Raw genomic sequence first — 13,628 nt, 5'->3', positions numbered from 1 at the left:
ATTTTGACTAGTGCATTTCCTAATATAACTTGCGTACATAGTTTGATTGAATGCCATAAGTACTTGGAATCTCAGGTAGGATGTGAGATTTTGTTGGTTTGTCCAGAGTGATGCCCCGATGAATCCCAGAGTGATTCGATCAGTGAGTGGAAAAGTATTTGCAAAGCCGCCTTCGGGGAATGGTGAGAACGGGGAGAAATTCAACTTCCCCAAGTTGAATTATTGATATTCTCACAAGCAGTGCAGACAACCAAACCTATAGGCTGAGCCCCCAGTCTTGGGGTTTGTTCATATGAAACTTAACCCCACAAAGGATAGGTCAAGCCTACTTAAAATCTTGGCCTAAGAGTCACCTCCAAGAGAGCCTCTTTTGTTACTCAGATGTGATCTCTCTCTCTCCAGCCAACACAACGAGCAGTCTCACCACCCTACCCCTCTCTACGTGGGACATGACTCCCAGGGGTGTGGACCTTCCTGGCAACGTGGGACAGAGATCTTGGAATGAGCTGAGATTCAGCATCAAGGGATTGAGAAATACCCTAGAATGAGCTGAGACTTAGCATCAAGGGATTGAGAAAACCTTCTTGACCAAAAGGGGGAAGAACGAAATGAGACAAAGTGTTAATGGATGAGAGATTCCAAACAGAGTGGGGAGGTTATCCTGGAGGTTATTCTTATGCATTAAATAGACATCACCTTTTTAGTTAAGGTGTAATGGAGAGGCTGGAGGGAACTACTTAAAAATGTAGAGCTGTGTTCCAGGAGCCATGTTTCTTGATGATGATTGAACAATGATATAGCTTTCACAATGTGACTCTGTGATTGTGAAAACTCTGTGTCTGATGCTCCTTTTATCTACCATATCAACAGACGAATAGAACATATGGAATAAAAATAAATAATAGGGGGAACAAATGTTAAAATAAATTTAGTTTGAAATGCTAGCAATAAATGGAAGCGAGGGGTAAGGGGTATGGTATGTATAATCTTTTCTTTCCCTGTTATTGCTTTATTTCTTTTTCTGTTGTCTTTTTACTTCTTTTTCTAAATCGATGCAAATGTTCTAAGAAATGATGAATATGCAACTATGTGATGATATTAAGAATTACTGATTATTTATGTAGCATGGAATGATATGTTAATGTTTTTGCTTGTTGTTAATTTTTTTAAATTAATAAATAAAAAAAAGTCAATGTCTAGAGGTGCAAGTGCAGTACAGCGGTAGAATTTTTGCCTCCCGTGCGGGAGATCGAGTTCAATTCCCAGTCCATGCACATTCCCAAAATAAAGAAACAAGCAAACAAAAACAAACAAAAATTTAACAAATGGCACTACAATAACAGGATACTGACATGGAAAAATAATGAAATGTGACCCACCATATAGCATACAAAAGAAAAAAAAAATCAATGTCTAAAGTCTGCAATCTTGCCATTTCTGGTGGGGTGTTTTTAACTTTCTAACCAAGAATGTATTCAGACAGTCACATTTGGAGTACTTTCTCATAGTGCACAGGCTAAAATTCAATGACATTAATTCTTCACAGGAAAAGAGCCAGCTACACTACACCTATGATTAAGCACTGTTATCTAGAAAGCTTCCACATATCAAACGTGAGATACATATAAAGAAAAGCAGTATGTAATTGTTTTGAGGAAGAAGATACAAACATTCATCTGAGAAACTGCTGTCTTAAAGGTCATTATAACTGCAGCTGGATTAATTAATGACACTATCAATAAAATCCTCATATACAAATAGCATCATCTAGTTAACATCACGTTATTGAAAGTTTATACTAATACAAAAATTCTGAAACTTAAATTTATAACACCATTCTTATATTTAAACTATAGCTTAGAACTTCAAAAAAAATGTAATTAATATCTCCAATTTCTTAAACTCAAAGTGGAAAAGGCAAAGCAAAATAATTACAAATTTTCAAATTTTATTAATCATGCTACAGAAAAAGGTTAAAGCTATTTTCTGAAAATATATTATTTTTGGTCTTATTAAGAGCTGTTTCAACTTCACAAAAAAAATCTAACTAAAAAGGAAAAGAAAAAACTGCTCTTGTTGAAAGCCAATTTTAATGTATCATTGTGTGTTCATAACACTGCCTTTACTTTAGCCCCGACCCGTCTATAGTTTGGTGTTTTAAGAATGGATCGCTGAACTTGTCTCTCCGTTCCAGCACTGCCTAGGAAGCAGTATAACCTTGCACAGTTTCCACTGGGAAAATGGGGGAAAGTAACTATCTCCTCATAAAATCACTGTGCAGATTAAAAGAAATAATGCATGTAAAGTACTTAGAATAGTCACAGAACACAATGACTAATTTCATTACCAAAATTAGTTGAATTCTAGAGGTAGTACAGGAGCAAGTGCTTTACAGTTAAGCAGACCTAGGTTAATATCCAGCTCCACGGCTTACTAAGTCTCTGGGTAAGCTCTTAAATCTCTTTAAACCTCAACTTTCTCATCTTAAAATGTTATTAATACTAGTATCTACACTTCATAGGTTATTATGAGAATTAAATGAAACAATGAATATAAGGCACTCATCACTGTATCTGACACATCTTGAAAATCATAAACACAATTAACAGTATCTGATAATTAATTCCTTGAAATAATTGGCAACAACTCTGGAATAGTAAAACTAGAACTGGTTTTGTTATATATACAAAAATTTTAAAAACTGCACACACACAAAAATACAGCTGGAAATTGGTGACCTCAAGTACAGTATAATATAACAAAAGAGGATCACATAAAAAGGGTGAAAAAAATCTTAGAAAGAGGGAAGAAAACTATCATTCACTGAGTGCTTGCTAGGGACACTCACTTGTGATCCTTTTTTAATCTGTAAACAAACCAGTGAAATAAATACATAAATCCTTTTTACAGAAAAGGAAACAAGAGCCTGAAACAAGATGTGTAACTTAGCATCACAAAGCCAGTAGGTGACAGCCAAAATGCAAACTCTCACCTATCTGACTCCAAAACTCATTGATCTTCTACTACCAATATATATACTCTACACTCTCTTCCTTTCTGCCTTCAATTTGAATCCTCCCAAGGACACTTCCCTTAATGATGTAGATTATCTAGCTACAATAACTGGACTTGAGGTACCTTACAAGAACTTCCATTAAAGGGAGTATTACTTCATTCAACAAATTTTTAAAAAGCGCCCACTACAGGATTATTCCCCAGGACCACAAAGATTGAACTCACAAGACAGCAGATGGTATTATTTGTTACACAAAATGCAAACCTTTCCATGTCCTTAAAGGCATTTTTGCCTCCCCCTGTGTGGCTAGGGATAAACATCAGTCCCTGAAGTTGTTGCTCTGCTAAATAAGAGTGTATGTTTATTTCATCTTCTGTATACTCCCAATATAATTCCCTCATTCCTTTTACAAAAACAATCAAGTGCTTCCGGATTTTAAATTCCTGCCGATAGCTTTTGATATCATACAAATTTCCATTACTTGTCTGGTTTAGGGATACTTCCCATGTAATAGCAGTTGGGCAGTTGGTCAAGATGAAAAAACATGAACTAGGAAGCCTATATCACAAAAGCATACATAAGAGCAGTCCTGTGATTTAATAACATTAAGGAAGAGAGCTATGGGGATGACACCCTCCTTTCTTTAACAACAAAAAAAAACTAAACTAAAGTATTATGGAAATGGCAAATTTATTAACCAAGAACAATGAAAAAAGCATTACTTCTTTTGATAAATTTTTCAAAGAGGTGTGCTTGCTCTATTCTTTTATGAGTCATAAGAGGCAGAGGAAAAAAAGACTTCAAAAGACACCAGTAACTGTCATTTTGGTTAAGAATCAAGCCTGTTGCTTACAAGAAATTAAAAAAACAAAAACATTTTAATATCTCTCTATTGATAAATCCAAATGTGCTCAGTGTAAAGGGAAAAGACAACTGGACTATGAGTCAAAGGAAATGGGTTTAGATTCAGTTCTATCATTTACTAACCAGAGAATTTTAAGCATGTCACTGAACCTGTTTGAAATTCATTTTGCTTTCTATTTTACAGATGAAGCAAGTTGACCTTAGCATTTAGAGACTAAATTTTTGTTTCAGCTATTTCATAAACAACTCCAAATGTCTGGGAGCCATAATAATGTGTGGTTAGCTTTTAAATGAATTTAGATGGAGTGCTACAGGGCTGGTGTGCAGGAACATTTCTCTTAACTGAGCATGATCAAACTTTTTTCTGTGAAGACCCAGATGGTCTCAATCTCAACTACTCTACTATGCCTTAGTGCAAAACCGCCATAGACAATGCATTTTATTACTCTGTTTCAATAAAACTTTTATTTCTGGTTACTGAAATTGAAATTTCATATAATTTTCAAATGTTACGGTTCTTCCTCTTACCATTTAAAATGTAAAAACCATTCTTAGCTCACAAGCTGTACAAAAACAGTCAGTGAAACTGATTTTTAACAAAGGTGCAAAAGCAAGTCAATGGAGGAAGAACAAATGGTGCTGAAGCAACAGGACATCCCTAGGCAAAACAAAAAAATCTCAATTTAAACCTCATACATCATACAAAAACTTAATAGTAAAAAAAAAAAAATCCAATTAGAAAATGGGCAACAGGCAAAGACAGACATTTTACTGAAAAGGATATATGGATGGTAAATGATCATATGAAAAAATGTGTAATATCACTAGCTATGAGGGAAATGCAAATTAAGACCATGAGATGAAAGATCACTACACACCTATTAAAACAGCTAAAATAAAAATGACAATAGCAAATACTGGCAAGGATGCAGAGAAACTGGACTGCATATGCTGCTGTTAGGAATGTAAAATGGTATACACAGTCTGGATAATAGTCTGGCAATTTCTTAAAAAAAAAAACAACAACAACTAAAAATACATTTACCACATGACCCATCAATTGTAATCCTAGAGAAAGGAAAATTTCATCCACACAAAAACCTGAACATAAATGTTCAAAGTGGCTTACACATTATTGTTGAAAACTGGAAACAACCAAAATGTTCTTCAGTTGGTGAATGTTTAAACAGTAGTCCATGAATACTACTCAATAAATAAAAACGACTTGCTATTAAGAATTTTAACCTTTATTCCTTACCTTTTCACTTCTTCATTTCTACTCTATTTGTGTGTAAAAATTCTTAATTTGGAGGGATTTTGAGGGTGATACACTGAGTGGAAAAAAAAGCCAATCTCAAAGGATCACATGCTGTATAATTCCTTTATACAACATTTTGGAAATGACAAAGTTATAGAGATGGAGAACAAAATAGTGGTTCCCAAGGGTTTGGGATTGGGGCAGAGAGAGAGGTGATGCCTATGACTATAAAGGGATAGCACAAGGAAGATCTCTGTGGTGACAAAATAGTTCTGTATCTTGATTACAGTGATGGTTACACTAATCTGTGATAAAATGACACAGAACTATACACACTTTGAACCTAAGTCAATTTCCTAGTGTAGATACTGTGCAATAGTTTATGTAAGACAAATTCATCGGGGGAATCTGGTTAAGGGTATGAACCTCTCTATACTATTTTTGTAATTTCCTGTAAATGTATAATTATCTCAAAATAAAAATTTAAATAAAAAACAAAACAGGTAGCAGGTTTTGCCAATTCCTCACCTGACTGTCGAACATCCACAATTCACAGAACTAAATGGGTCACTTAAATTTTTCAATTTTAGCTGATTGTATTTTACAAAGAAAATTATAAAATTTTTGAAAATCTAAGGATAACTAAAGCTAAAACAGCTCTATAAATAACAAGGGACTATCTACTCTCTTTTCAAAAAAATTTCTATTAATAAAACCAATCAACATACAATACGAACATTCTTACTTCATCACATAGTTATATATTCATCATTTTGATCATTTCTTAGAACATTTGCATCAATTCAGAAAAAGAAATAAAAAGAAAACAAAAAAAAAATCACACATACCATACCCTTTACCCCTCCCTTTCATTGATCACTAGCATTTCAATCTCCTAAATTTATTTTAACATTTGTTCCCCCTATTATTTATTTATTTTTAATCCATATGTTTTACTCATTTGCCCATAAGGTACCTACTCTCTTTTATTAATCTTAGAGTAGTTTCAAGGACCAAGCATGACAAAATAATAAAAGTACTAACTCAGGGTTTACTATGAGTCAGGCACTGTTTTAAGTGCTTTCCACATATGCCGCATTAATCCACATAATAGCCTGATTACTTAATATAACTCCATTTTACAGACAGGAAAACTGAGGCAGAGAAAAAAGTAATTTTCCCATGACCAAACAATAACTAGCAGAGCCAAGATTTAAACTCTGATTGACTCCAGTGGTATGTCTCCTCAAACCACTGTAACAAGTATAAAGATGTTCAAAGAAAAAAAAAAAAGGTATCTGGTCAAACTTCGGAAAAGCCTGAATTAGACACGGTTAAACCAGTTTATTTTCTTTAAGGTTTTCAGAACCTTTAAAGTGTGTGTGTGTGTCATGTATCTAGAAGGCGAAAGTATATAGTTTTCCTGAACATATTTGACCAAGGAACCCTTTCCCCCTAGAATATAGCTTGGGTACATAACTCAATAGTCTCTCAGCCAAAGTTAATATGCTCAGATGGCTTTATCTTAACCCACTTCTCCCCATATCAACAAACTACAGATGGGTAGAGCTATACTGTCTGATACAGTAGCCACTAGCCATTTGTGACTATTCCATTTAAAAATCAAAGTTAAATAAAATTAAAAATTCAGATCCTCAGTCACACTAACAACATTTCAAGTCTTTCAGGCTTATTTCAAGGGCCACATGTAAGAAGTGGCCACCATATTAGCACAGCTATAGAACATTCCCCTCAGAGAAAGTTCTGTTGGACAGCACTAGTACAGAAGATTGTTTTTTTAAAGAACATGAGACCTGTACAATCTTCAGAGAAGTGCATTGTGAATTATTATGTATATCATTGTCACTATTCCCCCATAAAAGGAGGCTAAGTCATTGATCACTGATGACCTAAAATTTCCTGTTGCCACTGTGATACCAAGCCACAGGGAAAAGGTAAGCAAAGGAGCAGAAAAAAATGAATAGCAAAAATGAAAGACAACATAATGTAGCTGGGGGACGAATTTAAAACTGGAATTCAGGAGACTGGGTTCCACTCCTTATTCTAACAATGATTCACTGAAGAAAAGAAAACATTTAAAAAAATTGTGTACTTGGCACTAATTAACCGTATTAACTGTGACTTGATCAGACAAGTCTATTCACTACTTTTGGCTTCAGTATCCTCTTCTACTATACGACTTTAAAGTGGATGATATCTAAGATTCCCTTTAGCTCTTCTCTCTCTCACACACCTAAACACACACAAATAGAGTACAAATGAGGAAGTGAAAAGGTAAGGAATACAGGTAAAAATTCTTAATAGTAAGATCATTGCACAGTGGTAGAAGAAAATGGCATTCCTGTCAAGTTCTATTCCTGAAGATGGGATTTGGATACCACCAAAGAAAGAGAGATTTAATTCAATTCAGTAAATACTTGTTGGGCAAATATTTGCAACAAAGCTGCAGTATTTGGAAGAAGCAAAAGAAAAAGAAAAAAAAATTAGCCTTAAGAAGAAATATGTGTAAAGACCGAAAGACAAAAAACTTCAGACTGAAAGACTGGTTCATTAACATGTAATAATCTAACCCACCCAGTACTAAGAAAGAAACATAGAAGTATCTTAAAACCTTCTTGAGGAGATACAATTAACAAACCATATAAAATTATATACAAAGTACAAACATACGGAATAGTCAAAATTCATACCCCAATTCTTCCACAAAGAATATAATAAACGCCACAGGTATTTGGGAATGGAAAGACCAATTTTGGACAATCTATTTTCTCTAGAATCCACACTTATTAGCAATTAATGCTGAATATTTAACATTTTCTGAATTAAATATTCTTGACTATTTGTTTCTGAAGTTAAATAGAACCTCAAACTGTTTTACTAGAAGAAATAAAATGCACCTGTTATTCCTGTCTCCACTATCACACACTTTCTACTTTCAAGAGGCATTATTGGTCCAATTCCTAGGATCAAAAAGAAAAGAAAAGCTTCTCCATTCCTATTCTAAGAGTTAATATAGCCAATTTGAAAAACTGACCTTTATATCAAGATAGAAACTGCGTCCGAGATATCACCTTTCAGAAGCCAAGGCAACCTCTACAAGAATTCAAACTCATTAGGCCCCGAACCATAACTTTGAAAATACTGGGGTGAAGGTAGGGTGAGGGTGACTATTAAAGCTTTCCAGCAAGGAAAACAGGGAGAAAGGCTTTTAGTGACAAATCTTAACTTCAGAGAGACAGTTTTTAATACCTATCTACTAATTCGACGCCAAGGATCTCGCCGCGCGGAAACCCTGCGGAATTTGAAAACAAACGTTGGTGGAAGCTCCGGGGGACTGGTAAGGGGGTTTGTAACTGACAGCTCGGCCTTGGAGCGAGAAGCCTCAAGTAGGTCAGACTGTGTCAACCCGAGTGGGCTCTGAGTAAAGCAGCAAAGGGTAGGCAGAGGATTGGTGTCTTTCAGTCCTAAAGGGGCGAAATATCGGAACTGAGTGAGTGCCAGAACCCAAACCCCGGGTAGTTAGACTGCTCTCACCTCTTTTGGGAGCCTTGATCAGAGGCATCCCCCCAGTCCTTTCGCCGTTTTCCTGCTTGTCCTTGTGCTTGAGATCGCCTGGAACGCATAAGCTGGGATCGCCATCAGAGCCACGGTGATGGTGATGCTTGTGCCGTTCCTTGTGGCCCTTATGCTTGGGCCCGGCCGCGCTCACCGTCAAGGGAGAGAAGGTGAAGAGGGCCGAGGTGCCAGGGGCCGGGAGCGGGGCAGCGACAGCGGGCCCAGTGGGTGCCAACGAAGGTGGCGGCGGAGGCGGCAGAAGCAAAGGTTCTACAGGGCCTGGGACGGTTGGAGCTGCATTCGTTGGCTGCAGCGGCCCGGGATGCTGGCGGCTGCGACGCCGCCGGTGAGGGGGAGCGAGAGGGGGCTCCTGACTTGGCCGCCCCCGCTTCTCCTGAGACCCCCCACTGCTCGCCCGGCGCTGCCGCTTCACGCCCCGCGGCGAGGCCCCAGTATGGGGTTTCTCCTTTCCCTCTTTGTCCGGCTCCTCCGGCGCCGCCACCGCCCGTACTACGCGCACCGCTCCGACCTGCGCAGCCATTTCACCCACAAACACACATTTAAATGGCCCGACCGCCCCCCCGTCTGCGCATCGCGCAAGCGCCGCCCGCGCAAAGCCCGCTGGGCATTGGAGTCTGTCCCCCGCCCTCCACTTCTTCACTGTTCTTGGTCCGGAGCGGAGCATGCCGGAAGTGGCTTCTCCGCAGGCCTCTCCGACCGAGCGTCTATTGTAAAGCACCCTGGGACGCGCGGGGTCTCATGGGAGCGGTAGTTCCGCTGAATCCCTGGCTCGGTGAGTAGAAGATCGCTAAGGGAGCGTGCGCCCAGTCACGCTTCGGGCTGCGACACAACAGCCACTGGGCGGCGAATTGCCGCCAACCGATTTAACGGCTGAAACAATGTTAATAGCTTTCTGAGTCTGTAGGTGCGTTTTCATTATCTTCTTCCTGTGTTTCTTTACGCGGAGTAGTTGGTCTCCATTGTGATTTTTACATTTCATGTCCCTCTCATAACCTTTGTGAGGTAAAAGAATCTCCAGCGTTTATCCTTGACTAACGACGAAATGAAGGGGAAAGGGAAACTAAGTAATATACAAAATGCGGGCGATTTTGCTCTAAAATATGATAGGGATGTAGTTGAACAATCTCCTGACGCATCTGCGTGGACGTCGCGACAGTAACAGTACAGGAGTAATAAGGCAGGTGCAAGAGCTGCCCGGAAACCTAGTGAGCGCGGCCGCGCCTCGCCATCAGTCTCGTGTCTGTGATGCCTGGGAAGGTAGAGTCCATCACTTATTTTGAACATACCCCCACAGTTACGAAAATTGTAGCTGACATTCATATTTTAAATGTTTTAATAAGATTTTTTCCTAATCTTGAGTACAAGGTTGCTTAAATTTAAAAAAGAAAAAAAAAAAAAAAGAGTATCCGTTGGAGAACACTCCAAAAATCACCAAGGGAAAAACGCTGTTTCGAAGATTATCAATTCGGACTTTTTCTTTTAATACTTAGTCCTGGTTAATACTCAGCAGATAAAAGTATTGTGGTTCGATGCTGCTAGTACATGGAAAAGTATTATTACGTCAGCCAGCTGGATACTATTTCAATGAATTTAGTTTAAAAAACAAAGTTTAAGCAGAGAATCAGAAAGTATTGGCTAAGTCCCTTGAGGGATGGAAGAAAAAATAAGGAACTATTAAACTTTACCACCAGGGAAACCCCTGAAACTCTCAAACATTAGGGACTCCCAAGTCAATAGGCCAAGTCCTTGATCTGGAGACTTGCTCTTGTGAAGCTTATCTATGTAGCAGTGAAGGTAAACCTACCTATAGTTATGCCTAAGAGTTAATTCCAGAAAACCTCTTTTGTTGTTCAGATGTGGCCTCTCCCTCTCTCAGCCTAGCTCTGTAAGGAAAATCATTATCCTGCCCTCTGCCTGGGGCATGATATTCAGGGGTGAAAGTCTCCCTGGCAATGTGGGACATAACTCCCAGGATAAGCCTGGCTGGGGCACCCAGGAATAAACAAGGCCTTCCTGACCAAAAAGAGGGAAAGAAATGTAACAAAACAAAGTATCAGTGGCTAAGAGAGCTCAAATAAAGTGGAGAGGCTATTCTGGAGGGTATCTTTATGCAAGCTTCAGCTAGATATTGCTCATTACCATGGTTTGCAAATCTGCAACCAAAACCATTACTGTTAAACCTAAAGAACAGCTAGGACTCTAGCTGAGATTCTGCAAAAGTTCCATGCACTAAGATTGATTTTCAGAAACCTACAACCTCCTGATAGGTTCCTAGGCCACATAAGTCCTGAAAGCCAGAGGGGCCAGCCTCTCCAGAGCATCAACTAGTTCCAGGCCCCTATCCCATATTATTGACACCCCTTTCAAACAGGAAAAAGTTAGAATGGGTATAGCCCAAATATCCCCAAAGATTGGGAGAAGGATCAAAGGGGAAGGTGCATTTGTAACAGAGAAGAAACAATTTAACAAATGAGTATGACTGCTTAATCATTATATTGATATTTCGCTTAGTTTCTGGTGTCTTGGAGCAGCTAGAAGGAAAAACCTAAAATTATGGAACTATAACCTGTACCAAGCTCTGAAGTCTGTTCTGAAATTAATTGTTGTGGTGTGCTTTGAAATTCATTGCTTTTTTGAATATGTGGTTTTTATTTTCACAATAAAAAAAAGTTTACTGTGCACATATTTTGTATTACAATAGGTATGTGAAAGCATTTCAATTTGCCGTATCAATTAGGCTTTAGAATGAAAAATAGCATAAAGCTAATGATGTCTACATTTTTTTTTTTGGCTCTGGATCCCTGTTTTTTTAAACGTTTTTATTGTGAAATGTAACATATGTACAAAGATAAAAGCAATAATTTTCAAAGTACACTTCAACAAGCAGTTGCAGAACAGATCTCAGAGTTTGTCATGGGCTACCATTCCACTATTTCAGATTTTTCCTTCTAGCTGCTCCGAAACACTGGAGGCTAGAAGAAATATCAATATAGTGATTCAGCAGTCATACTCTTGTGTTATAACTATTTTATAATATTTTATAAATATTTTTATAATCTATTTTCCTGTTATAACTTCCTTCTCCTTTGATCCTTCTTCCACCCTATAGGGATCTTTAGGCAATGCCCATTCTGACTTTTTGATGTTGAGAGGGGTGTTGACACTAAAGAACAGGGGGATGAAACCATGGTTTCTCAGATGGAGAAGTTTGATGCTTCCATTTTTTTTCTTTTCCTTCGGATTCTCAAGGAACTGTACCAGTACTCTTTTTTTTTTAAATATATAAATTGAGATATTTTTACACACCTCCAGTCCATCCAAAGTATACAATCAATCAATGGCTCACAGTATCATCACATAGTTTTGTATTCATTACCATAATCATTTTTAGAACATTTGCATCACTCCTCAAAAAGAAAAAAACTTATATATTCCATACCCCTTATCCCTCCCTCTTATTGACCCAATTTTTGTTTAGTCCTTATCCTCCCCCATTATCTAGTTATTTTTGTTCTTATTTTTTTATTCATCTGTTCATACCCTGGATAAAGGAAACATCAGACACAAGGTTTTCACAATCACACAGCCACATTATAAAAGCTATGTCATTATACAGTCATCTTCAATAATCAAGGCTACTGGGGGCAGACTTCTTCACAGAGAGTCGCTGTGTTTTCCTGCTTCAACAGTGATGAACGGAACCCTGCACTCGCCCCTATCAACAGCCACTGCCAGCTGCCCTCAGCCACCACTCCTGCAGTGTGCAGCCGGCACCTTCTCTCCTCATCTACCTGCCATAATGACCACGTTGCAGTCACAGGTGCACCAGAACTACAACCAGGACTTAGAGGCTGCCATCAACTGCCAGATCAACCTGGAGCTCTATACCTCATACATCTACCTGTCAGTGCCTTACTATTTTGACCGTGATAATATGGCTTTGAAGAACTTTGCCAAATATTTTCTTCACGAATGTCATGAGAAAAGGGAATATGCTGAGAAACTTATGAAGCTTCAGAACCAAGGAGGTAGCCGAATCTTCCTTCAGGATATCGAGAAACCAGGATAAGATGACTGGGAGAGCAGACTGAAAGCAATGGTGTGGGCATTATGCTTGGGAAAAAAGGTGACTCAGTCACTACTGGAACTACACAAACTGGCCACTGACAAAAACGACCCCCATTTGTGTGACTTCAATAAAATCCATTACCTGAATGAGCAGATGAAATCCGTCAAAGACTTGGGTGACTACATCACCAACTTCCTCAAGATAGAGGCCCCAGATTCTGGCTTGGCAGAGCATCTCTTTGATGAGCACACTCTAGGAAACAGTGATGATGCAAGCTAAGCCTTATGCCGTCTTCCCCAGAGTCATGGGGTGATTCTGTGGTTGCTAGGGCAGGGCATGTATGTTGGGTTTACCTTTTCTGTAATGGTATCAGCACCCACCAAGTTCTTTCATTTGTACCGTTCCTTCATATAAAGTAATTTGGTACACTTCCTCCCCCACCAACCCCCAAAAAAGAATCAAGGCAACTGGAATACAGTGCAACAGTTTCAGGTATTTCCCTCTGAAGTATCACATCTGAACGACAGAGGAGGTTCTCTGGGGGTGACTCTTAGGCATAATTATCATTAAGCTTAGCGTCTCCTTTGCAGGAATAAGTCTCAAAGTGGCAAACCCCAAGATTGAGTGCTCAGCCTATTGAATTCTACCAATACTTTTTTGTTTAATTTTTTTTATTAATTAAAAAAAAATTAACTAACACAACATTTAGAAATCATTCCATTCTACATATGCAATCAGTAACTCTTAATATTATCACATAGATGTATGATCATCATTTCTTAGTACATTTGCATCAATTTAGAAAAAGAAATAGCAAGACAACA

The 13,628-nt window shown here is 38.3% G+C and overlaps 2 protein-coding genes and 1 pseudogene across 16 annotated transcripts in view; 2 read left to right on the top strand and 1 right to left on the bottom strand.

Moving 5' to 3' along the window:
- The window catches only part of RSBN1 (round spermatid basic protein 1), a 43,472-nt gene extending 33,614 nt beyond the window's left edge, over positions 1–9,858 (bottom strand). Inside the window, exon 1 of the mRNA XM_077119827.1 lies at positions 8,694–9,858. Within this exon, the coding sequence (XP_076975942.1) occupies positions 8,694–9,399 (706 nt within the window). The 5' untranslated portion in view covers positions 9,400–9,858. The remainder of the gene's footprint in view (positions 1–8,693) is intronic.
- DCLRE1B (DNA cross-link repair 1B) overlaps positions 8,483–13,628 on the top strand; it is a 139,486-nt gene continuing 134,340 nt past the window's right edge. For 4 of the 14 annotated variants that reach the window (XR_013159204.1, XM_077119839.1, XM_077119848.1 and 1 more), the window contains exon 1: positions 9,517–9,639. The gene's annotated coding sequence lies outside the window, so the exon portion shown is untranslated. The other 10 variants (XM_077119846.1, XM_077119852.1, XM_077119851.1 and 7 more) reach the window with 7 other exon arrangements.
- Positions 9,708–13,445, top strand: LOC143649834 (ferritin heavy chain pseudogene; annotated as a pseudogene). The gene is made up of 2 exons (XR_013159205.1): positions 9,708–9,992; positions 12,425–13,445. The product of XR_013159205.1 is annotated as a ferritin heavy chain pseudogene (transcript).

This window comes from Tamandua tetradactyla, chromosome 11, assembly GCF_023851605.1.
Source record: "Tamandua tetradactyla isolate mTamTet1 chromosome 11, mTamTet1.pri, whole genome shotgun sequence".
Taxonomy (NCBI): domain Eukaryota; kingdom Metazoa; phylum Chordata; class Mammalia; order Pilosa; family Myrmecophagidae; genus Tamandua; species Tamandua tetradactyla.
This window is presented reverse-complemented; position numbering and strand designations above follow the sequence as displayed.